Source organism: Arvicola amphibius, chromosome 11 (assembly GCF_903992535.2).
Source record: "Arvicola amphibius chromosome 11, mArvAmp1.2, whole genome shotgun sequence".
NCBI classification, from domain to species: domain Eukaryota; kingdom Metazoa; phylum Chordata; class Mammalia; order Rodentia; family Cricetidae; genus Arvicola; species Arvicola amphibius.
In genome coordinates, this window is record NC_052057.2 from 117,034,850 (window position 1) to 117,062,610 (window position 27,761).

The 27,761-nt window shown below is 44.6% G+C and overlaps 1 protein-coding gene across 2 annotated transcripts in view; it reads right to left on the minus strand.

The window, feature by feature from the left end:
* The window catches only part of Asph (aspartate beta-hydroxylase), a 163,450-nt gene extending 137,811 nt beyond the window's left edge, over positions 1 to 25,639 (minus strand). The window contains exon 1 of one of the 2 annotated variants that reach the window (XM_038347167.2): positions 25,283 to 25,620. In XM_038347167.2, coding sequence (XP_038203095.1) covers positions 25,283 to 25,418 — 136 coding nt within the window. In that variant the 5' untranslated portion in view covers positions 25,419 to 25,620. Of the gene's footprint in view, positions 1 to 25,282 lie in introns of both variants that reach the window. The other variant, XM_038347168.2, reaches the window with a different exon arrangement.
* Positions 25,640 to 27,761: the final 2,122 nt, after the last annotated feature.

Here is a 27,761-nt window from a genome sequence, read left to right on the forward strand (position 1 = left end):
CAATGCAGGAGGCACAAAGCACTTAGCCAAAAAATATCTGAACAGAGCCCTCCTGAAAATAAGCAAGAACTACGTCAGCTAGTTCTAAACCCCCTTTCGATCCAAACAATAGACATATACCTTTATCCTCAGCCATTCTGATTTCTTCAATCCGTGCATAAAACACACTGAAGGGACAGAACTAAGGTGCTCCCAGGAGGTGTGGGCCACTCAGCATGCCCTTTCCTGCTAGAACTGCACACCAGTCCCGACCAAGGGCTCCAGAGCTGAAACTTGACCTGACTGCTCAGCAGCTATTTTTAGAGGTCCCTTCCTCATGGCCACATGCTGCTAATCACTCAGGCGGGAAGCGCTCCTGGCGACCCTGCAGCCCTTCGCACTGGGGATGGAGTCCCTGCTTGGTGGTCGCTATCTCTTACAGCTCCAAGCTCCAAAAGACAACACAGCTGGGCAGCGCACAGGGCAACACACCAACCACCCCGCCTACCGTGTAGCTTTTTTCAGACTAGGCTACCAGGGCCTCAACTTTAACACCCAGTCATTCAGCAAGTAAAGAAGCCCACATGTGGTCCCAAGCCCAGAGCCTTTGGTCCTTCACAATTTTAATCAAAAGCCTGCAAGACTATTTAGGCAAGTTGTTTGAAGAGAGACAAATCATGAATGACAAGAAATTCTCTAGAATCCTGAGTCACAACATTATCATCCCAGGAATAGCCCTTCCAACAGCAAACATAAAGCCAGAGCACAAAAATGTTTCACTGGAAGACAAGAGAGGGCTGTGGGACATTGAAGGAAAGAACTGGAGGGGAGGAAGGAGAGGAGGAAGAGGGGTCACCTCAAAACAGGTACTGGACAGAGACCACGAAATCCCACATCCAATGTTCCCTTCTGGGAAATGAAATGGCCCCAATTTTAATGTCCTTTTTTTTTTAACTGTTCTAAGATTAGCAGTTTATAGAATTCATTGGAGCCCTAATTAATAAGGGAAATTCAGAGCAAGCAGAATCTAGAACAAGCATCAACCTTTCAAAGCGGCTTCTCCATCTTAAGTCTTTATGAGCAAATAAAGCATTTAAACCCTTCTGAAGAGTCAGTGACTCAAGGTTTCATGGTCTCGATAGGAGACAGGGTGAAGAAGGTAACAGGGACACCAGGCAAAACAACCTGTGTCCTGGTCTCCTAGGATGGACTTAGAGACGGCCGTCAGATAATTGTTATCATTTTGCCAATATAACACTATATTATCATACAACATTTGAAACAAATAGGTAGCTATTTTGGAAGCTTCTTTGGAAGGTATGAGAATGATAAGGAACATTTTGCAGGGCCAGGAGACCAGGCCACAACCGACTGACGCACAGGGCCAACACACTTGCGAGGCCCTGGCCTGGGACGGTTTCGAGATGGGGGTGCGTGTCCCAGCTTCTGTCATCTGGGGAGCCAGCACACCTCTGCATATCAGTTCCCTACTTATGAAATAGATCTTGCCATCCACCAGGCGTGCACGTGTTTGTGTGTGTGTGTGTGTGTGCTGAGACATCCACGCAGCATTTTCTGTGATTACTTAGAACCAGTGCAGAAATCTGCTCGCTCACTCCCAAGTCATCCTCTTTATCTCCAATACAACCAGTGCTGAGGTGCTCCCGAGCAGGCTGGGCTAAGGGGCCGTCACATTACAAACTACAAGACAGTTATCAATTAACTGATGTAAGAATCACAGCCATTCAATCAGGGCCAGCCTGAACACTACAGATCCGGTTATTCCTTGAAGACTAATCCCAACCATGACCATATACCCTATGGTTAATGTGCTGGATAGTTTTACACAAATTATATAGTCATCTGAAAGAAGGGAGCCTCAATTAAGAAAGTGCCTCCGCAGGCCCTGCCCCTCATCTGGGCAGCACAACAAAATGAACCTCATTGGCAAAAGTGCAGGTGAGCATGGGAAAGTCGTCCCCATTACTCGTCTGTCATGTAGTGGCATGGCAAGGGAGAGATGGCTTCTTCCCACTCCCCATCAATGCCCGAGACAGGTGGGAGAGCTGGCCCCGAGATCATAAGAGTGGAAGAGCTGACCCTGCCCCTAAGCCATACCTGTGCAACACAGTAGAAATGACCCTGAAGGTGTAGGTATGGGGGACCCACCCTAAGGACCCGAAAGTGGGAGAACTACTGGCTCTGCCCTTTGCTCATCTCTGCAAGGGGTGAACTTGCCAGAATAATGCGGGGAAAGCTCAACCTGATGGTGAGGACAGGGGAGAACTGGTGGGCTGACCAATGCTGCAGGGTTTTGAGTTGACCCAGCCCAACATCCACCCCATTGGTGATCTGCTGGAGCACATGAAGCGACTGGCCCTCCAAACCCAAAGCTGCAGGATCTCCAGAGCACAGGGCAACAGCAGGATAACCGTGAGTTATTCCAGTGAGGGCCCAGCATTGACAGTGTTTTAGAAACCAGAGGCCTCGAACCAGACCAATGACTCTTTGCAGTGAACACCTGCAAGTAAAGACGTGTGGACTGTATCACTGTACCATGCTACAGTTTCCACGATGAGTTCCCTCTTTTGTTTCCTTTTCTTTTTTCTCTCAGATTTTATCTTATTTTATTTTGGGGTGGAGAGGGTGAATGCAAAGGGACACGGAAATGATTGGGATGGATGGAGATGTATGGTGTGAAAGGAACAATGAATAAATACAAAGAAGGAAGAACAAAAGAAAGGAAAAGCCTCCAGAAGACAGAGCAGCAGGCAAGCCTGTAGGGCATTTTCTTAATTTGGGATTGATGGGCGAGGGCCCAGCCCATAGTGGGCGGGGCCATCCCTGGACTGGGGGCCAGGGTTCTATAAAAAAAGGCCAGCGGAAGCAAGTCTGTAAGCATCACCCCTCCATGGGCTCTGCTTTGCCCCTGCCTCCAGGGTCCAGCCCTGCTTGAGTTCCGTCCTGAATTCCTTCAGAGATGGACCACACTGGGGAAGCCTAATAAACCCTTTCCTCTCCAGCTTGCTTTTCAGTGGTGGTGTTCCTCACAGCAATAGGAACCCTGACTAAGATAAGATAGTCAGCCTCCTCCTCCTTCTATATTCCTCAACGGTCAAACAAGCATTGTTACAAAATGTCTCTCTTCCCTAATTTGACAAAAAAATATCTATCTGTGCAGTGGGGTAAGGGGAGAAAACTACGGAGTTATCGTTTTAAATCATTTACGTATTTACTGCAGGAGGAAGTAAATGCAGAGCTGCAAGAAACTGCCTGTAATGACAGCAACATTTTTTTGGTAAAGGAGACTACATCTAAACATTATTAAAAATAAACTGGATTTGTGCATGGCAAATCAACAGCAGCACAGACAACTAAGCTGACAGTCACTATCAAAGCGGCAGCGGCTGGGAGGAAGAGCACGCTGGCTACATGCGGGAACAAACCTGGAACGGGTACTTAGAGACTATTAATATCAACCTGATGGGACCTGAGACCCCAAGAGACAAGATCCACATCCACAGAGCCACGGGCTGCACCTGTCACTAAACACTTGCCAGGGAGAAATCCATGAGGCCTCTCGGGCAATGCTGGCCTCTCCCTTTCATTCGTCCCCAGCCACTGACTCTCTGCAACAGCAGCCCTGCCATTAGGACGACCAGAGCTTCTTACTCTCCTCTTTTAGCCTGCCTACTTGCTGACTGCTTTGGGTTCCGTAGCTCTCCTATTTCTACTCCCTCAACTAGGTGTGTTTTTAGTGTGGGTGATAACCCCACCTGATCCGATCCACGTCTCCAGGGTAATGCTGAGAGGAGGTGGGGCCTTCAGGAAGCGGATTCTTGGAAGCAGTCCTCGGGTTATTGGGGTGTATCTCAAAGGCGGGAATCCACCTGGCCTCTCAGTTTTCCTGATTCGTAAAGTAGGGCCGCTGCTAGCTCCACCATGTGCCTCCACGGTTGGCTGCTCTCCCTAGAGGCTCAGAGTGACGGAAACACCCAACCCGGTGATGAACTTTCTAGAACCATTACAACAAACTTCACCTCTTTATAAGTCAAATTAGCTAAGATGTTTCATTATAGTCACACGATTGATAGGCCCACCTGCCTCCCCACCTCTCCAAACCCGAGTCTCCATGTAAGTCCTCTCCTGGCCACATTTGCTGCTTAGTCTTTTCACAACTCTGGTCTGGCATGAAGGGCTCCTTGGCCAATCTTCCTTGCTGACGACCAGAGCAGCCACAGCGGTGCTATGGCTCATTACAGCTTCCCCATGTCTGTGAAAACGCCTCAAACTTCTCTGCCCTTCTATCAGATTCGAGCCTTACTCCCCAGGAAACCTAACATCAACAGCAGCAGGCAACTTTCCCGAGAGCCAACCACAGGCTTTCTGCCTGTATCTCCTGCCACAAGGCCTTCCCAAACACTCCTCACAGCCAGCCCTGCTCTGGGGCTCTTCTTCTCTTCACAGGTACGATCCTGTGTGTGTGTGTGTGTGTGTGTGTGTGTGTAAAGTCATATTTATATATTACATTTAAATTATATTCAGATGTATGTATATATATTATGCATATGAGCATGAGTGTTTTGCCATATATGTCTGTGCACCACATATGTGCCTGCTGCCTGCAGAGACCAGATGAAGGCATTGGATCACCTAGGACTAGAGTTCCTGGCAGCTCTGAGCTGCCTTGTGGATATTAGGCATTGAATCTGGGTCCTCTGGAAGAGCAGTGAGTGATCGTAATCATTGAGCGACCTCCCTCCCCCACCGCCTATGCACGCACACATGTACACACACACACACACACACACACACACACACACACGTACAATTCTTAACAGAATTCTTCACTTCACTTCTAACTTCCTGTTCACAACTTACAAAGTCTACACTGCCCTGACGTCAGCACACCCCAGCCCAGATTCCCCAATGTCACACCAGTGATTCCCACATCATCAAGTCAGGTGGAAAGTTTTGTGGCTCCAACTTACTTGACCTCTTAGCAGAATTCTCTCCCTCTCCCAGTTTCTTCCCACCCTGCCTTCAGACTCTTCTGTCATTTCAACCACTCCCTGGGCTTTCTGATTTCTACTCTCCTTGTTGGGTCATTCTCCACCATCTGACTGTGAAGTATGAAAAATTCTAAGCTTGGTCCTCTGCCCCCACCCCCAGCTCACTCCAGCTACTGTCTGCAGGGTTACTGTATTTCTCCTCTTCGGCCACCAATCCAGGTAACTGTCTCCTAAATGCCCTGAAACTCAGCAGGCCTCTGACACCCTTCCTTCCTCGGCAAGTTCAGAGTCACTTCTAATAAGCTTAGAATTTACCCTCAACCCTTTCTCTGAAGGTTCGTGAGTCTGTTTTCCCACCTGGCTACCAGGAAATGGCTACAGTCACGCAAAGATGTGGGCTGTGGGCTCCCGGGGGGCATCCTTGTCAGTTTTCGAGCTATAGTGCCCGCCCCCGTGTGCCTGTGTCCCTTCCACCTTTATACCGTTTCTGATCGTTTGCAAACCCTTTACCCACTGAGCCCTCTCGCGGGTCCCTGGTCATCTGCCTCAGTGACTGTTCTTAACCCGTGTGTATGCTCTGACAGGAGAGGGTGAGAAAATGTACCCAAACCCAAATTCTCACTCACCAGTCTGACTACTTTAACATAACGTCTTGGCTTTACACAGCCATAGTACTTGTTTAAACCTGATTACATTATGGGTGAGCTCTTTAGAAAATAATGATGATCCTTAGTGGCTCCACACTACTCTCAAGATAAAATAGAAGAAATAGAAGCTCTTCAAGCCGGCCCGGGCGATCAGTTGCGCTGGCTCCAGACAGCTTCTCTAACCTCAGCTTTGCTTCATTTCCTCTGAGCTGCTTAAGAGTCTAGCCACAAAAAAAAACCACGCCACGTTCCTGCTCTGTACTGGGCCTCCTGCTCTGCTCTCTGCCCGGGCTGTTCCCGGAATGTCCTGGTGCTGCCAACACACAGCACACGTGCAGTCACTGTCCTGTCCCCTGACTCACTATTTCCTCCTTAGTCTACTCTGACGTCTCTGCCTCAAGGAGGCCTCCTCTATTAAACGCTCTGACAAGAGTCAGCACATCCCGGGAATTGGACGGCTTAAGACAGACAATCTTCTTCTGCTTCTGGAACGTAAGTTTCATGAAGCCAGGTACAGAAGGGTAGATGTCACTCAGTCCTGAACACTCCCTTTGCACCTAAAAGGCAATCTACACTTTTGGAAATATTGAATAACTTCCCTTTCTCATGATGGCTAGTACCGGATTAACCACGCACTCCTCTGGTCAACCTTGAAGGAACAGAAGACTTCTAGGACTTAATACATTTTGAAGGCAAAAAAAATACAAAGCCTGTCTCCCTACAACTGCCCGCTTTCCAGTATCAAAAAGATTAAAAACATAAATTTCTACAAAACATGCTTTTAGATATTTTAGGCTCAACGTAAGAAATAGCTAGTAAAATGACTTGGATGTGACTTAATGAGATTATATCCCAAATGTTTTATTAAATTTCCAAATATGCAATTAAAGCTGCAATAATTTTTATAATGAATAACTGAGTAACTGTGCAATTATCACTTAGATTCTGTTGTGAACAGGTTATTGCATGGCTTATGTTATAACCACTGCATCGTTCTGTATTCACCATTTAATCAATATTATTTGAATAAAACAATTTAAATTGTAAACACCAGTACACATCAACACACACCAGTTTATATGTCACATAGTTCAATATTTCTTGATAGCTTTTATTGTAAAACTCACATGTAATGAGGAGCATTAGTCTAAGTACGACTGCCTGAATTTTAACAAGCCTGTACACTGGCATTGCTAAATCCCTATTGAGACCTAGAACAAGGACCCGACTTCGCTCGTGAGCAGTCCCATTCTGGTCTCACCATCTCCTGCCCTCAGGGATGACCCCACTGTTCTGTTGTAGGTTTTTCTGTTTTTATTGTTTTACCCTAGGTTAGTTTTGCCTACTTTCGGTCTTATACAAACAACACCACATAATGTATCTTTTACATGCTTGCTCTATGCTCCCATCATGCTAATTAACCAGGGGGTAGTTTCATTGCCTGCATATGAGAACATATATGAGTGACAAACATGCAGAGCAAATCCATTCTGCTGCTAGTAGAAAATCAGGCATATCCCATGCTGCATTGCTATGAACAAAATGGCTGGAAAAACTCTCCTACAAGACCACTGTAAATATAGCCAGCTCTCCAAACTCACAGGTTCTACATCCACGGATTTGATCAACAGCAAACAGAAAATGTATTAGGCCTACAATGCTTACATTTGTACTTAATATGGATAAACATTTTTTTTTCTTGGTCATTATTCCCTAAACAATGCAGTATAGCTACTTACACAGCACTTACATTGAATTAGATGTTTACCCTGGGTAGTTTCGTGTCAACTTATATACAAGATAAAGTCATCGGATAGGAGACCACCTCAACTGAGAAAATGCCTCTATAAAATAGGGTTGTAGACAAACCTGTGAGGAATTTTCTTAATTGTAAATCAGTGGGAGAGAACCCAGTCCATTGTGGGTGGAGTCACCCCTGGGCTGGTGGTTCTGGTTCCATAAGAAAGCAGGCTGAGCAAGCCATGAGGAGCAAGTCAGTAAGCAGGACCCCTCCATGGCCTCTGCTTCAGCTCCTGCCTCCAGGTTCCTGTCCTGTTTGAGTTCCTGTTCTGACTTCCCTCAATGATGAACAGTGGTATGGAAATGTAAGCCTTCCTTCCCTAAGTTGCCTTGGACATGTGTTCCGTCACAGCCATCATAATCTTGACTGGGACAGTATTAGAGATATATGACAGATAATCTAGAGATGATCTGAAGCACTGGGGAGGATATGAATAGTTTACACACAAATACAACACTGATTTAGATACAGGGCTTGAGTTTCTAGGTGACAAAGGATCTTAGAACCAATCTTCAGATAAGGATGGGTAATTATATGTGACTGCATATTATTGCTTTGGGTAAATATGCAGAACCGCTGGGGCCGAAACCATAAACACACCGAGGTTATAAAAACCCATTCCCAAAATAACTCCACCACTTAATGTACTCATTAAGAACCATTAACCAGTCATACCATCCATCCCAGCTACTTCCTGAGACTAAAAGTAATCAAAGCCAAAACAAACAAAACAGAAAAAAAAGAACAATTAACTTCAAATCCTTCTAGTTAACAGTTTATTCTTGACAATGACTTTGATTTGCAATGATCTTAAACCTGCTCGAGCCCATACTCTACTCAGCCCAGGCCACTGATTGTATCCACTTCTGCTCCTGGGACCAGATGTAGCATAGTGTTGTGCCATAACCTAACTTTAATAAACATTACCTGAACAGGCTTGTTTAAGGTTCACACCGGATTCCACAATCACCTGCTTTTCACACTGCACCTGTGATTGGTGGTGACAAATGTCTAAATATCTCTGCCTTTGTTTTTGTTCCACCTCAGCTTCTTTAGCTATCAAAATCCACCCAAGCAACTGCACAGAGAGTTAAATACTACTTCCTTGTCCCAAATATACAGCTATTTACAGGTTTACGCCCGATTTTTTTGTCCCACCTTTCTCTTTCCTTTTTTATTATCTACTGTTTATTTCTGAGTGTTCATTACTCACCCTTATTATCTGTGGTATAATTTTTCTGTGTGTTTCTTTACATACTCCCTGTATGCCCTGGCCACCCTTTTGTGTGTTTTGGGGTTTACTGGATAGCCCCACATTGGGTACCATGTTGAGGACCAGCCTTGACAAAACCCCTCTTTGCCAGGGTAGTGGTGTGGGCTTTAGAAATCTAAGTAAAGAATACAAAGATGCATGAAAAATAATAAAGCAGAAACCATAGAATAGTACCAAGAGGGCTTTCCAGTGAATCTTGAAATGTCTCTTTAATTTTTTATATACTTTTATAACCCAATACAAAAGAAAAAGAAGGTAACAAAAGACTTCTTTAACACGATACAAAGGACAACTCGAACAGTTAATTGTTTCAACACTTTGAGACATCAAGTCATTAGCATTTTGTTGTTTACGCCGCAACCCCTAGATCAAGTATTCTGAAGGCAACCACTCCCCAGGTGACCTCATATTGCAAAAGAAGGACAGAAGGACACTTGCATATCCTGACCATCTGTCAGGACGGAATGGATCTGCTTGTATGAGCCATCTTAATGTCAAAAAAACAAGTAATCACATCCTAAGTCAGGACGCATAGCTACACCTGTCACCCATTTTGAGCAACCTCCAAACTCTCTGACCATCAGACAAGGCTCTTGTTTGGGGCTCACAGTTTGTGGCCTACACACCTTTGACCCCAGGGCACACCCAAAAAGCTGGAAACCTCAGCAAAGCTGGGAAATGTCAAGACTGGATCCTGATCAATGTGTAATGCCTACCAAGTCTATAACAAAATGATGCTTCAGCAGCCTGAACTCAATAAACATCCTGTCTCCAGATGTTTACAGATGCCTTGTGAGGCACCTTAGAATACTTTTTACTGACAGAATTTACTTTGAAATTATCAGTTTATAGTTGTTCTGAAACTACTTCTTGTTTTCCTTAACAAACATAGAAATCTGTCCCTCAAGGTTCCTGCCTCTTCTGACTTCTATATTCTCAGTGGTGAAATACTCAGAACTGCTGGTTGTGGTCACAGTTCTGACTTTAGAAAAGCCTTTGGTTCTCAATCTTCCTAACTCTGTAACACTTTAATACCGTTCCTAGTGGTGTGGTAACCCCCAACCATAAAATTATTCTGTTACTACTTCATAACTTTAATTTTGCTACTAATATGAATCATATTTTAAGTATCTGATAAGCAGGATATCTGATGTTTGTCCCCCAGTGGGGTCGCAGTCCCCAGGTTGAAACCCACTAAGGTTTAGCCCATGCTGGGCCTGCTGCCTTCAACCTCACTGCACAGTTCACACCTTATTTCCACAAAAATCTAAAATAGAATAAAAATTCTTTTGTCTCAATCCAATGATAAAGCAATGTGGAGTTGTCTGGGAAACAAAACGTGCACACAGTTTTGAGCCTGGTTATCACACGTGTCCATCTGTGTGAACTCCCTTCCCAACACACCCCAAAATGAACCAGATGACCCGCACAGCCACCATGTTCAAAAATGTCCCACACTCCTAATCTAACTCCCTTTGCCCTAATCCTCACAGCAAGAGCCTAACTCCCCAAAGAACTGACTATATGCAATGTACAATTCTTGAGGCTTTAGACAAGACCCACACATGCTAACACGTGCTCAGTCAAAATCCTGGTGCTTAAATATGATACCATGACAACAACGGGCTAAAAATACTGCTTTCCATGAAAAGTGCTGGGTCACCATCAAAGTCAAACTGGCAACACAGATCAGCTCTGTAAACGAGCATGGATTATAGGATGTACACATAACTCTTTGGATGGCAAATTTTAAATGGTTTCCATAGATTTCCCCCCCACACACATATGAGTTCATTCATTTATTCAGCAAACACTCTAAATCCCTGTCCCATGCTACAGTACTGAATCAGAAAGGCAACTTAACTTACAACCCAAGGAAGAGGAACTGAAAGGCAGTGAAACTCATGCTCCTCTGAGAAAAAAAACAGACAGGAGAGCAGGATACAAACAGCCAGCTGGGAAAAATTACACCATTGAATTTCCAAAGTACAGAATTCTCGGGTGCTAACTGATACAAACCACTCTTTATAACTATTTAAAATATCCACCTTTTAAACTGGAATCGTCTAATGGAAATTGGCAAATCTTAGCTTCAAAAAGAAAATACTCATAACTCTTACAAAGGAACTTAAAAATAGGAAACCAAAAAAGGGAGGGGGGGACTCATCAGATGACTCCACACTTCAGTATTTACATGAATAATTTTAGCTCATTCTTTTGAGTCACATTTAAAAATAAAAAAGGAAATTTGAAACCTTGCAAATAAGTGAAGCATCTCTGCCACACACACACACACACACACACGAGTGTGGATAAAAGACTGCCAGGAGTACCTCTTCTGTTATTACTGAACAGTTTCCTGTGGACGGGACCCGAGACGATGATGGGGAACCTGCAGCATGCTGTCTAAACACTCTGACACCCAATGGACTTGACCTGTCCACCTAAACAAATCTCTGTATTTATGAAGCACACATGTTCTTAGAATTCTGTTTAGCTCTGATACTTATCAATAGGATTTCTATGTTCTTGCCTAGAGCACAAACCTAAGAAATCCCCCACAGATGTCATTTTTGAGAACTTAAGGTATCAAAAGCAAAACAGAAAACAGCACAGCCAACCCTCACCTCAGCATCCTTTTGTACTGAGCAGAGGAATGCTCATCTGTGTGTGTTCATTCCAGTGTCACCTACCTTCCTGTGAACTGAGCACCTGCTTTCATGCTCAATACTGACACACCAAGAGTGCAGAGGACCCAGCCTGCCCAGGAAGCTGCTTTAACACTGGATACCAAAACACATGCTATCCACGCTACAGCAACCCCTGGCCTCTGCAGTATTCTAAACCAAACTAGACTATGACCAAGTTCCAATGTTTTTGGGTTTGGGTTTTGGTATTTGTTTGGGTTTTGGTATGAGCCAGGCACTAAGCATGGTTTCACTTTTAGAACAGTTAAAAGGAAGTCAGAGAATAACATTTCATAATGTGAGGTTTATGGGAGATTCAACTGCAGTGGCCATAATCGGGTTTTATTGCCTCATGGTTCCATTCACCTCCTGGCTCTCTTGGCCATGGCTGCTTCCAGGCCACAGCAGCAGAGCTGAGTAGCTGTACCGGTGACTGCATGGTTAGCACTGCCTACCTAATCCATCCCAGGGGGTACTCTACAGTCTAGATCACACAAGGACCATAGTCCAAGTCAGCCAGGAGAAGTAGCCAGTCTACCTCTGAGGAAAACTCAAGAAGCCCTGTTTGGTTTTCTCCTCATTGCTTCCATCTGCTTCCCCACAAGAAGCCAGGAAGCAGAAGAAAGAAGTTCATAGGAGACAATTTGAGTCAATGATCCCTGCACATCTGGAGCCAGCTCCACCTCTGCTTTGCTTCTGGATGAAATCAATTTCATCTGGTCTCTGTTCCTAACGGCCAGTGCCCTTACCGTCAAACAGGCTAGAGATTCTATATAGAGACGCTCACCGTCACCAAACTATATTTGGTAGCTATATTTGTGAAACCATCGAGTCACGTTGAAGTCAGTCTTCAGTACTCTGACGTAAGCATCCTCTTCCTATGAAGATGGGGAAAGGTTGAGAAACATTTGGAAAGCTTTGGTGATTTATCCAAATTAGTAAGTAGAAGAGCTGGAGTTTCTGTGTGGGTTCAGTCCAGCTGGAGACAATTTTGTTGACTGAACGTACATCTGTTGAAGAAACCATTTGAGTTCTAACGCAGTTAGCAGAGGAAGCTGGTGAGGGAAGAGCTGGGCAAACCTGAGGGAGACAATGCCAAGCTGAAGAGGAAAGTGCAAATGAAGCCGTTTAATAAGCTGCTGGGCAGAAGGGACAGCACACAGGAAAAGGCACAGTGGTTAGATTGCTAAGTAAGTCTCCGGCTCACAAGTAATTCGTCCTCTCCTCCCATAGGTCAGGACTTGCCCCCTTCCCCAGACAACTGGTTTAGGACACAGAGCCTTATTAATAGTCTGGAGCTTGAGACCACCCCTTCTCTGACCAAGGTTGTCACGGCGCAGACTACCTGTGACTTTCTGAAGACAAGCCTGCAACAGCTGCCAGTCAGCGGGGGCAGGGCGCCAAGCAAACCTTGTCGGGAACTCTGATGAACTTTAAGCAAACCACATGCTGAAAACGAACCATAACAATTTCTTTCTTACAAACTGGTTGGGGGAATTGGTTGCTGAAATGCATGGGCGTCAGCCAGAAAAAGGCGAGCGTGGAGCTGATGCAGAAGTTCCCTGTGCAAACACTGAGCGAGCGTGTACACGTCGGGGACAAGGCTGAGAGTGATTGCTCACCGGGGACAGGGCTGTAACAAGGGTGGAGGCAGGGACAGCCAGAGAAAGCAGCAGGAGGCCTCCTGCTGGGGGGGAGGGGGGGAGTCACACCTACTCTCAACAACTTGGGGGAACTACTAGAACTTTTCAATAAGAACCTGTGATCTAGGTTCTGTTTCACAAAGCCTGCCACACAGCAGGCTGGCATGAAAGTTGGCACGAGTGGGCTAAGTCGAATATGTTCTGGCCACAGCAGCTTCGGGGTCAGCCCTGGGATCCAGACTCCAGCTCCACTATTTCTCTAGCCTTCCATTTCCTCCTCTACGAAAAGAGACACAATGACTATGGAATCAGATATTAGAACAGAGATTCAATCCAAGGTCTGACACACCATCATCAGTTGGTAAGTAGCAGCAATTTTATGCTCTGTACCAGTATTGGTATTATTTGATTCTATAGCTCAGGAAAACACGTCAACCCATAGAATTAGATGTCCTATTGACAAGTACTGGAAAGACGATCCTCCAGGAGCAAAGAAACAGAGCCCAGTACGTTCAGGTCCTAGTTAGTCTCTGTTGGCTTTGGTCAGAAGACCTGAAGACAAGAAAAGGTGCCTCTAGCACACACTGGCAACACAGTAGAGGAGACAGAGTAGCGGGCTTCTGTGGACTTCATTCTCTTTTTATTAAGTGAAGAAGACTAAAAACAAGAAATGCTTCTTGTAGGAAAGAAAGAGTATACTTCTCTGGGAGACAAGTAACAAAGCCAGGTCAGAGATAAGCAGTGCCCTGCTTTATTAAGTGACTGTTGTGAACGGTGCCCTGGGTCACTAAAGGCTACTGTGGACAGTTCCCGGGGTCACCAAAGGATGCTGTGAACTGTGCCCTAGGATCACAAAGAGATGCTGTAGACTGTGTCCTGGGTCACAAAGGGATGCTGTGGACTGTGTCCTGGGTCACAAAGGGATGCTGTAGACTGTGTCCTGGGTCACAAAGGGATGCTGTGGACTGTGTCCTGGGTCACAATGGGATGCTGTGGACTGTGCCCTGGGTCACAAAGGGATGCTGTGGACTGTGCCCTGGGTCACAAAGGGATGCTGTGGACTGTGTCCTGGGTCACTAAGGGCTGCTGTGAACTGTGCCCTGGGTCACCAATGGATACTGTGAACTGTGCCCTGGGTCACCAAGGGATGCTGTGGACGGTGCCCTGGGTCACTAAAGGCTGCTGTGGACAGTTCCCGGGGTCACCAAGGGATGCTGTGAACTGTGCCCTAGGGTCACTATGGGCAGCTGTGGATGGTGCCCTGGGTCACTACAGGCTGCTGTGAAGAGTGCCCTGGGTCGCCAAGGGATGCTGTGGATGGTGCCCTGGGTCACTAAGGGCTGCTGTGGACGGTGCCCTGGGTCACCAATGGATGCTGTGGACTGTTTCCTGGGTCACCAATGGATGCTGTGGGCGGTGCCCTGGGTCACTAATGGATGCTGTGGACGGTGCCCTGGGTCACCAATGGATGCTGTGGATGGTGCACTGGGTCACTAAGGGATGCTGTGGATGGTGCCCTCCTGGTTCACCCATATCACCCTTTGCTTTCTCTGCTCTTAGGGCTATGACCTAAGGACTAACAGCTGTGCATGCCAAGGTTTTAAGGATTCGCTGTGCTGCTGGTTCTACCTGTGTGTTCAGACACTCCACTCTCAGGCTTCCCCTGCAGCTGGAGAAAGGGGCTTTATTGAACTACGCATTAAACCATGGATTTTCCTGTCCATATGGGGGCACACTCTTTCCAAGATTCTCAACTGCTTTCACAACATCAAAGAATGTAAAGAGAGGGTTAGCAAGCCTCTTGACGGCTGGCTCCCAATATCAACTCCAGGATCAACCACCGCTCACCAAGCAACAGATGTAGAAACTTTGAAAGCAAGATAGGGGCAGAGAAGCAACCTGACAAGAAGGAAGGGCAGTGATAAGGTAGAGCTCAAAGAACTGAAGATCCACTGTACACAAATCATAGGTAGATCATTGTCGAGGTGAAATGAGTGTGGACCAGGGTTCTTGTTCTTGAGCTACCTGCATTTCTTATACTGGTTTTATCTACGGTGTAGAATTCGTGCTAATAAAGACACAGACTAATTTTTAGAATTCTTTTGTGAACAGTGAGACATTTGAGATGGATGAGTAAGAAATGAGTAAGCCCAGAAAGAAAGAGCTCCGCTTATTAGCTTAGTTTATAAAAGACTCCAGTACACGGCTCTGGAACCCAGCCTTCTCCTTCGTAGCCCACTGGGCGGCACCTTGCTCTGTGCTGTTAGTCTATGCTCACCGATGCTTGTTTCTACATCAGCCTTTTCAAATCCCCAAATCTAGGAGCCATAATTGTTAACACTGTACCACATCTGGCACAAACACTTACAAGACCGCTACGAGGCCAATAGAAACTGTTAACAATTATGTCTTAGATTCGTGCCAGGTACTCTAGGCCTCTCTGTGCACTGGCCACAGATAGACTAATCGGTCAAAGCCAAAATAAATCTTACAAGTTCAAGAAAATAAAATACTACTCAAGAACATCAAGAAATTTGAAGACAAATGGATAGGACTAGAAAAAAATCTCCTAAGTAACCTAGACCGAGAAAGACAAACACAGCATGTACTCACTCATAAGAGAATATTAGATAAAATAAAGGGTAACTGTGCTACAGTCCACAGACCCAGAGAGACTAGGTAACAAGGAGGGTTCATGGGGAGATACCTAGAACAAAATGGAAGAGATTTTGTGAGTGGACCAAGGGTGGGTGGGGAAGGGAACATGCGATCAGGTTGGGAGGCAGAGGATCGGGGTGAGGGGGTACTGATAGAGACTACTGGAATGGGGAGCATTTTGGGGGCATGCAAAAACTTGGCACAATGGAATCTCCCAGGAATCTACAAGGATGACCCCAGTGTATACTCCTAGCAATAGCAGACACACAGCCTGAACTGGCCATCTCCTGTGACCAGATTGGTGCCTACCCAATTGTCATCAGAGAGGCATCATCCAGCAACTGATGGAAACAGATGCAGACCCACAAACAAACATTAGATGGAGTTTGGGGAATCCTGCAAAACAGGAGGAGAAAGAATTGTAGGATCCAGAGGGATCGAGGACACCACAAGAAAATTCATAGAATCAACTAACCTGGGCTCACAGGGGCTCACAGAGACTGAATCAACAACCAGGGAGCCTGCATGGGACTGAGGTAACCTCTCTGCATATGTGTGACAGTTGTGCAACTTGATCCTCTTGTGGAAGTCCTAACAGTGGAAACAGAGGATGTCTCTGACACTTCCACAGGTTTTGGGGACCCTACTCCTCATACTCGGTCACCTTGCCCAGGCTTAATACATGGGGAGGTGCTTAGTCTTACTCTAACTTGATAGGCCATGTTTTTGTTGATACCCATAGTAGACCTGACCTTCACTAAACAGAAACAGAGGAGGAGTGGATTGGGAGTGGGGACAAGGGGATAGAGGGAAGTTCTGGAAAAAGAGGAGGGAAGAGAAACTGTGGCTTGGTCAGGATGCAAGATAGAGATAGATAGATAGATAGATAGATAGATAGATAGATAGATAGATAGATAGATAGATAGATGATAGATAGATAGATAGATGATAGATATAGATAGATAGATAGATAGATAGATAGATAGATGATAGATAGATAGATGATAGATAGATAGATAGATAGATAGATGATAGATAGATAGATGATAGATAGATAGATAGATAGGTGATAGATAGATAGATAGATAGATAGATAGATAGGTGATAGATAGATAGATAGGTGATAGATAGATAGATAGATAGATAGGTGATAGATAGATAGATAGATGATAGATAGATAGCTAGATGATAGATATATAGATAGATGATAGATAGATAGATAGATAGATAGATAGATAGATAGACAGACAGACAGATAGATAGATAGGTAGACAGATGATTAAGCAACTCAAAGAGGAAACAAATAATTGATGAAATAAAGACTGCAAAAAACCCAAAATGTTTGAATGAAATAAGACAATTTAAAATATGGAAATAGAATTTCATAAAGATAGAATTTCTGAACAAAACATGGCAAAAAATAAAACTAAAAACATGGAAAATTCAGTAAGTCAAATAAGGTCAATGGAAAGCCTCATCAGCAGAATGGATCAAGTGGCAGTGCGAATCTCAGGCCTTGGTAAAGTAGAAAAATTGGATCATTTGGTCAAAAAAAAAAGTTACATCTAAAATGTCCAGGACTGAAAATGCAAAAACTCTGGAACACTACAAAAAGACCAAACCTCCAGATCACATGGATAGAAAGAGGAGAAACCTGGACCAAAAGTACAGAAAACATTTTCAGCAAAATCCTAAAAGAAATTTCCCAAATTTAAGGAAAGAAATAGCTATCAAGGTACGAGAGATATACAGAACACCAAATGGAAGGAATCAGAAAAGAAACTCCCCGTGTCACACAGTAAATCAGATGCTAGCTGTACAAACAAAGGACAGATTCGGAAGCTGCCCAAATGGCAAAAACGACAGTGTAAAGGAAGAGTGGCCTGTCCTTCCAGAAACAGAGCCTCTCACACAGCAAAAGGGAGCTCAGTGACATGAGCCTCCCCTCCTGGAATGCGGTGCCAGGCTTAGAAACAGGTGAGATCTGGTTCTACACTCCCTGTATGAACACTAACTGCAGAACAGTTCCTTATCTACTTGGTAAAAGATATTTAAAACAGATCCCCCACTTGAACAGTTCATACACAATAAAAATCAAGACCTAGGTCTGAAGAGATCCAAACGCAAAAAAGTGAAACTTCAGGTATTTTATGATCTCACATAAAAGGAACTGACATCATCTCTGTTACAAACGATGGCACAAAACAAAAAAGCCCACACCATAAAGTAGAACACAGAAAAATTCTATTATTGCTACATTAAAATTATAAAATCTTGTTGAAAAAAATATACCCCAGGAAATGGCAATGTAAACAACCAATGATGGACTAGAGAAGGCCTTGACCTGCCACTCGAGCGAGCACAAGGCTTGGGGTTGTGAAACACACTCTACAAATCAATACAAGCACACAGGCAAATTAAACACACCAGGGAGTAGGCAATATGCAAGAGCAACAGAGTCAGATGAAACAAAAATGTCAAGTGTTACTAGGAACCAGGAAAATGCAAATGGTAGCCATGTAAGAATACTTAAAAGTGCACCAAACTTAAAAACGTTTAACTTTCCAAGGGTGGCAACAATAAAGGTAACGACTGTGATTCATTATAGGTAGGATGTGAATTCAAGCAACCACTATGTGTTAAATAAAATGGCAGTACCCAAAAGAGGCTAATGTATGTGTTTATATGCTCTGACCCAGCGATTCTAATCTAATTTCATGCCAGGGAAGAATATTCAGACACATATAAAAAAACGGGCAAACTGGTAGAGAAAGAGGAGCAGTTTGGAAGGTAGAATGCAAAGGGACTGTTCGCCAGGAGGAGGCACTGTGGCTATCGAAATGAAGACTTGGAATTCACAATTGGTAGACACAACAATCAAGAACCAAGTCACAGCGCTTTTACTGCATGTTAAACAGGCACATACATACGTCTATATGGAAGGAAACAGGCTTCTTGAGCAGTTTTCATTCATGTTAGCAATAAAACGTTTCACATTTGATGACAGAGAGATGCCACTGCAGTTCAAAGCTCCTCCTGCTCTTCTACAGGACTTGAGGTTGCCTCCCAACATCAATGCCAGGCTACTCACAAACTCCTGAAAGTCCAGCTCCAAGGGAGCTGATGCCCTCTGCTGGTCCCCGGGGTAATATGCATTCAGTACACACACACACAGACACACACACAGGGGGGGGGGGGGGGGGGGAGAGAGAGAGAGAGAGAGAGAGAGAGAGAGAGAGAGAGAGAGAGAATGAATTAAAGAAAGAGAAATCTTGTGTTGAACAGATGGATGGCCCAGTGGTTAAGAGCACCGGCTGCTCTTCTAAAGGCCCAGGATCAATTTTCAGCACCCACATGGTGCTCACAACTGTGTAACTCTGGTTCCAAGAGATTTGATGCCTTTTTTTGGTCTCCACAGGCACCAGGCATGAATAGGGTACACAGACATACATGTGAACATATAATAAAACATTTTTCATCTTAAATTAATATAAATATAATAGTAAGTGTATTTTAATAATATGTACATATATAAATACTAGATATAAGTATTTAGCATGTAATGTTCAATATAACACTTTATAGTTTGTCTAATGTAAATTAGAAGAGCATATAAAAGAATGATCAATAAATGTGTAAAAATGGCTAAGAAATGATACTATAGAAGAAAATCCACAAGTTGAGAATGGTTTATTCCTGACATGTACAGTAGATACTCTTAAAATAACATCTCAATAGGTACAGATCAAAAGCAGCACAAATATGTTTTATGTACGAAGTGAAAGTTGGTACTTTCAAAAAACAAGGGTATGACACCATTTTAAAAATTAAGCCAGAAGTAGCATATTAAAATTCATTTGATTCAAAGAATAGGAAGACAAAGTTCAATGCTATATATCCTTCCAATAAACAGTTGTTTATTGACAATAACTTTTGTTCATGTAAAAGAAATTATTCCTAAATAAAATGTGCACGGGAACCTAAGACTGAAGAGGCTTTCCAGTATGCCATTTCAGAATAACTGGAATTAAGACAAATCCTGGGACTAACACTCAGCATACAAGCATCTGTGGCATGAGAAATACAATAGGCATAGCATAATAACAATGATTTTGTGGTGGGCAGAAATGCCTACAGAAGCAAAAGCAATTACAATAATGGTGGCCATGGAATAAAATTATTTCATCAAACAATATTCTTCCACTTTAAAATTAAGGCCACCCTGGCTGTCTTCCATCATGAATGAGTCATTGGGTTAGATCTGTGGGCATACACATAGGAGAGGAGCCAACATTTCTCCAAATCCAGCAGGAGCTCGCTGGGTCTGCTGCTGAGGCTGCTCTCTGCCAGTGCACAACATCCTCTTCCCCTTTCATACTGATCTCTGCTTTGGAGCAGAGAAACTACCCACAGTGGGAGGTGGCACTGGTGGGACAAGCCAAGTTTCCCTGCATCTCACGGCCAGGGGAACGGACACCCTGCAGCCTTCAGCACCTCTCCTAGAACACTTCCTTTTAAAGCTGGGTCTACTAGGTTAGAACTTGTTTGTCCTTGGTAATAATCAACCTGATCAGAATGAAGTCCCATTCAATGGCTTGCCAAGAAAGGATAAGGACAGCAGCTGAAAGGAAGCAAATCGCTCCCTGACAAACAGATGTCAACTGCAGAACAAACGACTGAACATCTGAACGCCAGAGGAACACAAGAATAAAAGTAAAAGCAATTCTAATGATGATAAAATACCACCCTGGCTCCCAGCAGTACCAGAACCAAAAAAGAGAATTCATTCACTGAACTCCAGAATTCACCACTACAGCGGGACAGAGGGCACGAGCATCTCATCTCTAGCCTAGAAATGGAGATTCTGTAGAATGTAACAGGCATATGTTCAGTTGGAATGGCATATGCCACTCATGAGGGCCGTGCTCAACAGCTAGACACTGGGGCAGCAGACAGGGAAATAGCCAGACACCACCAATCCAGAGACAGAAAGCTGAAGCTTTCCTCAAATTATCCTGGTCAACTGTAAATGGCTTCTACTGACATACAGTTTTTGCTTTTAGTTATTTTTAACTACTACAGAAAAACCATACACACTAATGGAATACCTTACAATGTTTCAATATGCATAATAAGTAAATCAGGTAAAAACATCCTATCTTCAAATATTGTCCCTTTTATAGTGAATTATGAACTACTTTCTTACTCTGAAATGCACTATATATTATACTATCATCTCTAGGCATCCTAGTATGCAAAATCCCACAAGGATGCCTTGGTTTTTATCTAGCTACGAATACAGCTTCTACTAGAAGGAATTTACTTAACAGTCTTGTACATTGTACTTGCTGGGGATGTAGAAGCAGCATACTCAAGATGCAGGCCAAGTACTTCTCATGACATGACATCAATAGCTGGAAGAGCATCAAAAGATCAAATTGTATCTGAGTTCTACTAAGACACAGAAAGTTACAAAACTCTAAGAGATTAGCTGGCAGATAGGAATTTGAAGGAAGGCAGCTGAACAAAACACTTACAAAAACGTATCATGTGCATCAGAAAGTTACAATATAATCTACTGCAAAAGCATCTTTTATTTGAAACTAACATCTTACAAAATAACAATATTACAGACTTTCAAGCAAGATGTATATTTTGTATTTTCTCAGGTTTTGCACTGTCTCTTACTACCAGCATAGAGCCATCTGCACCATGCATCAAGGCTACCAAACTGTCTTAGGCTATCAGAACCAGGAAGCAAAACAGAGAGTAAATATATCAGGATTAGTGATATCAGAGAGACTTATCACATGTTGCTTAACTAAATAGGAGCCTGGGCTATCAGATTCTTTGTTTTAAACTAGACTGCCTTTCATGAGAAAAAAAATGACTTGTGTTGTTCCTTTTTGGGATTAACCAGCACATGAATAAAATATCTAATACTAACAAGAAATAAAGAAGCTTGTTCACAAAAGCTTTTATTCAGGTTGTTATTAATGAGCTGAAAATGTAACACTTATCTACTTATTTTCTGATAATCTCTGTGGGACAGATGGCATTGGTACAGGGCTGGAATGTAGCTCTTTATTTCCCAGCCCATGGTATGATTGTAAAGAATTCCCTCTGAGCGTTTTATAGAACCTGATTTCATATGATCTGGTCAAGCTAGAAAAAATGCTGCTACCAGAACAACAAAAACATACAATTGTTATAGAGGGAAAATTATGAAATTCCTATTTTTTTCCATTCTTAAATGGCTGGGAGAGGATTAAGCCACTGGCCTGAACTGATTGCCCTGGTTAAGAAAAAGCTGCGCCAGAAAGCACTTCCTTCAAGGAAGTCAGGCGACACTCAGCAGCACACCATACACATTAGTAACCCAAGAGACACGGAAAGCATGCAGAGGTGAAAGAGGGTAAATTCAGAACCACATTTCCAAACGAGCAAAATGCACCAAATGACTGTGTGAGTTTATCTTACTAAACATATGGATAGAGTTCCTTCTCCGTACGTCTCAAGAAAGTTGTTCCACACAAATTCTTATTACCAAATTTCAAAATCTGCTAGCTATCTTGAGAGAACGAAACAACAACAGATAATGTTCTCTGGAAAAGTCCACACTTATTAAATAATTTTAAAACCTAGTTGCCTTTATATAATCAGAAGCTTCAGGTTGGGCGGGGGAACGTGTTCTACAGCGACACCTTCTGGGAAGCGGTAAGACAGAAGCAAGTCACAGGCAAAATAGGCAGAGGGTGGCAAGTTAAGAGAATGGGAGCAATGGTGAGTGACACCGGGTGCCAGCCCCTCTGTACTACATCATGAGCCCAAAGTCTCCCATGAGCCCTCTTCCTCAAAAGCTTTCCCAATTGGTAACCATAAAGGCTTTTCCTGGCCCCAACTGGCCATACAAATATCATTTTAAATGCAAGTTAAAGGTAAGATGCCTAAAAACTCCTTCCTTTTGTATTCTAAGGAGTGAGACTGGAAAATGTAAAATGAAAATCAACTTTATCACTTCTCAATTGAGCTAAAGATAATGAAAGCAGAAGCCTACTTTAAAGTATTTCTTTCTAAAAACACTATCTCCCATCCCCCCACACAATACTTTTACATAAAAATCCAAGCACTAATGAGTCATGTGACCAATGTCCCCATTGACGTCGGATTCTCAATGCTAAAAACTTAGTGTGTTTACTTTTCAAAGTAAAATTCACTAATGTGCTATTTCAAGCATATTCTAGCCAAAGGCCAATGAGTTAAGGACAGAAGCCGAAGTTTCTGCAATGACCTGTACTATAGCTTGGACATTGCCAGAAGAAAACTTGATAAACTAAACTCCCAATCCCTATAGGATACCACACATTCTGTTTAGGAGCCCAAGATTCCAGCAGTTTGGTGGGTAACAGAATCCTGGAGTTCTTCCGTCCTACCTGCACTTCCACAGACTGAACAATGTAACTTTTAAGCATTAATTGTCTGACCTTATGTAACTAGAAGTCTCTAAATGTCACAGCAATGTCACCATTATCTGAGCCTATGAACTAACTCTCCAGCAGCCAGGGCTGGTTTGCATGTCCCAATGTCCCTATCTCAGAAACCACATAAAGCTAACTGTTCTTTCGGTAGCCTGTTTATCTTCCAGCTGTAGCCTGCTATGAGAAGACAGCAAACAGAACCACACCTGCTCGCTGTGATGTAGCTGTGCAGCACTAAGGAAAGAATCTTAGTTTCCACCGCTGGTGTCTTCTCCACCCACAGCCAGAACTCAGTATTTACTTAAAATAACAACCTGGGAAGAATAATCCACTCTACATAATGAAGGCTTGGATTTGGGGGAGGGGTTAGAGCACAGGTATTTCATTCAGACTGTGCTCCGTTATAGTTAAGGAAGCAGTGTATTAAAATATTGACAACTGAAGACGCTTGGATTTACTCTAAAATATCATATTGAACAATATGATAAAATAAGTTCTTACACATCCTAGCATTTTCTAAACCTTCCGGCAGGCAGTTGCAATGGTTCATTTATCGCAAGGGTAAGGAAAAGCAGCACAATCTCTGTGCCCATTCATACCAGTGAAAGGCTTCAACAGTGACTTCCTTGGATGCAACCAGTGCTCTACTCCAGGGTTCCGTACATGAAAAAGTAATAGGAAGAAGGATAGGGGATGTAGCCCAGTGGGTAGAGCACTTCCCACGCAGGCACAAAGTTCCCAGGAGAGCAGCAAAGACACACTTCACTAGTAGAGTAGCTACAGGAAACCTCACATTAAAACCTTGCTCGTTAGCTTTCTCTTTTGGACGTAAACATGCAGGAGTCTCTTCTCGTTCATACAGTTCATACGTACAGCCACAGCGGTGCTGCCTGTGTAAGGTCAGCTGACTTAGAGGCCAGGGAACCAGAGTGTCATTTTTACCTGTACAAAAGGTGAATTAATTTCTACAGTGGCCTTGAACTCCGAACTGTGTACATAGAGTTCCTCCCATTAGGAATACAAACAGTTCTCAGAATGTTAATCTGTACACAGGATTTAACTGCACTGCATTCCCCACTTACATTCATTCATTCATTCGTTTTTCTAATCAAATATTTACTGAGCAGCTATTATGGAACAGAACTATTCTACTTGAAGAAAGAGAAAGGACAGGAGAGAGTACGCACGGAGATAAACAAGGCAGTAAGTGCTATGAAGAAAAACCACAGTTGCCTCGTCTATTTTCCCGACAGATCTTATAACCATCCGACGTATTTTCCTGACATATAATAATGGGCTGCACGCAGACCATGACACAGAATCTAAATCATTTCTAGCGAAATTGAGAGCTCACGTTCAGTACACATGTGTATTCCAGTTCCAGTATTCTAAATATGAGTCAAAGGAAATAGAAAAGAAACCGAGAACCGATGAAATATGACACGAAACAGATTTAAAACATCTGTTCTCCAGTCTGCCAGCTAAGCACATAAAGAAAGGTGAATACCCAGTCCTTTTTTTTTTTTGAGGAAAAAAAAAAGAGAAGGCGCGCGCGCGCGCGCGCGCACACACACACACACACACACACACACACGCACACAGTACTTTATGACATCACTTATTTTAAAAGGCAAACACAATACGTGTTAAGAAATCCAAATAAAATTCCTTAAAATAATTTGCAAGAACGATGCATTCACTCCCATCCCAGCCCCTGAAAACACACTCCTCCAAGCTGCTACTCAACGCTGCTGGGCGGGCAGGCAGGAACTTACTTTCCCTGACTTTGGCTCAGGGTCAAGCGCCCCGAAAACTGCAAGAAGATGATAAAGGGTCCTCTACGCCCAGTTTCCACTAGGAAAGACAAGAAAGGGCTGCGCAAAGACCTCGGGCAGCCTGAGTCCTGGAGATCCGAGGCGGTTGCTGGGGTTCCTTCGGACGAGCTCAGCTTCTCCACCTCCCCGCCCGGTGAGCGCGGCCTCGCCCCGCGCGCACAGGAGCCACGCTGGGGATGGAGAGGTGCAGTGGACCGGTCACCAGACCAGACCTGCAGCGCCCACCTGGCTCCCGCCCGCCGCCCGGCCCCGGCTGCGGGGACTCTGACCTCTCCGAGCCCCGGGGCTGCTGCTGCTACGGCTGCTACCCGTGCTCGGGCTACCGCTGCCCGAGCCGCTGCCGCTGCTACTGCTGCTACTGCTGCTCTGGCTGCCGCCGCCCTTGGCGTTCTTGCGCGGGGCCATCGCGAGCTGCTCGGGGGACTGCAAAGGACGGGGGCCTTGCTGAGTGCGCTAGGGACACTGGGTATCCGCGACTCTGAAGCAAAGCCTCAGCCTCCACCGTGCTCACCGCGCCTCAGAATATTTGCACCAGCGTGGGGCGGCGCAGCTAAGCTCGCGTGCGTCCAGCCTGCGGCTCCCTCGGCGGCCAAGAGGGCTCAGCTACCCCGGCCTCAGCCCCGCCCCCGCCGGCCTCGGCCCACCCACCATGTCTGAAGGACGGCAATGCGAGCCAATCGAGAAGACTGCTGTCAGGGGGTGTGGCCGGCTACGCTCTCCCCACCCCCGCTTCTCCTCTCCCCCTGCCCCCCCCGCCCCCCAGCCCTTTGCAGGCCGAAGCAAGTCTGGCGCTGCGCAAGGGCTGCAAAGCTCGAGCGGCACGCAGCTTTTTAGTCTGCCTTGGTTCTCTGGAACGTGGCAAACGTGGAAGCCGGCAGGGCTCTCGCGAGCATTGGCGCTCTGGCTCCAGCGGGATGGGGCGGGCATGGGGGCGGTGCCCGAGAGCAGCGCACCACCTCTTGCCTTCTTCCTGGGAATTTGGTTCCGGTGCCTAAGCACACGCCAGGAGTGTATGCTCAGTCTCCAAAAAGGATACGCCACAGTTTCATGAGTACAACATGGTCGTTGATCTGTTCAGTGTCAAAACAGGGATTTATGTCATTTGTGCCATCAGTATTTTTGGAAACCTTAGTTAAGACATAAAAATGTTATTATGACTCCAAAAAATTTTTTTTTCTTCTCTCTGAAATCTGCCCCCGCCAGACTAGTATCTACAGTTATGTAAAGTGCCCAGCCATGGATTTCTTCCTGTGCTTATGCATGTACGGGGTACCTGTGAGACCTGTAAAAATGGCAGCAGTTGGGCAAACCAGCTAACGATCAGCAGAAACTATCATCATTTTTGTGTCGCCCTTTGCTTGCGTCGTGTCTGTGACATATGTGATGATTTCACAAATTGCTGTCAACTTCCAGAGATCTTCCCCGAGTTCCGGACCACCTTGGAAGTTCCCCCGTTGCGACAGAGTCAAAGAAAGCCACAGTTGTGGGATGCCCGGCTTTATTCCCTCCCCTTCTGCAGCTTGCAGTTTCCCCAGTCACCGCTGACAACTGCTTTGGATCCTCGGCCTTGCCAGCTGTGAAGTGTGTGTGGGGGGGGGGGGGCTACCCACATAAAGTATGGATCCCATCAAGGCAAGCGTGGCAAACAGGGAGAAAGGAGGCCTCCTTTTCATACAGCTATGAGACAGAACCGCAGTCTGTTTTTACTGCATCTCTTTATCTCACAGCCTCCTTCTGTCTTGGGCGCCCTTTCCTGCCCATGGAGGACATTATTTCAGCAGGAAATAATGACGGGGATGGGAAGAAGCAGAGAGATAAATCTGATTCGGATTACTTAATGTAAGATTGTAGTGATGAGGCGAGCAGGCCTGCTTTTCACCCGGCCCGGCTCCCGGCCACCTGGCTAGCTTATGCCCCTAAATAACAACACACAAACTGTATTCATTTAAATACTGCCTGGCCCATTAGTTTCAGCCTCTTATTGTCTAACTCTCACATCTTGATTAACCCATATTTAGTAATCTGTGTAGCACCGTCAGGGGTGGCTTACCGAAAAGATTCTAGCCTGCATCCATCTCGGACAGGAGAGTCATAGCGACTGCTCGAGCCATCTGCCTCACTTCCTTTTTCCCAGCGTTCTGTTATGTCTACACCTATCTAAATCCTGCCCTATCAAAAAGCCAAGGCAGTTTCTTTATTAACCAATGAGAGTCCTCCATCAAAAGATGGTGAAATATAAACTACAATAGATAAATAAGTAAAAGACTCTTGTTCCCCAACACTTTTAGATTCTCACAAAACACTATTATAGAGTTAGCATTTAGGGAGCTCAATCCAAAAATCTACAAAGGTTCTAAACCCTTATCCCCCAGCTGGTGATGCTGGTTTGGAAAACCCAGGAATCTTCAGGAGGTGGGACCTGGCTGTCTGAACAGGTCACTAGGAACAGACTTTTGAAGGTTATTAGTTCAGACCCTGCTCTCCTGCTGCCACGGGATCCTACTGTTTGTAACAGTAAGGCCCACTACTGCTATGACTTCCCTGGCCACAATAAAGTCTCTCTGGAACTGTGAGCCAAAATAACCCTTTCATCCCTCAGTTTATTTCCTTTGGGTATTTTAATCACAACAATGCAAAAGTACCGAATCCAATGTTGTCAGAGAGCTGGCAATGGAGAGGTGTTGCTACATGCAGAATTACCTCCAAGTTGTTGTTCTTAGAAAAACGACTAGTGTCCCGTAGAGAATA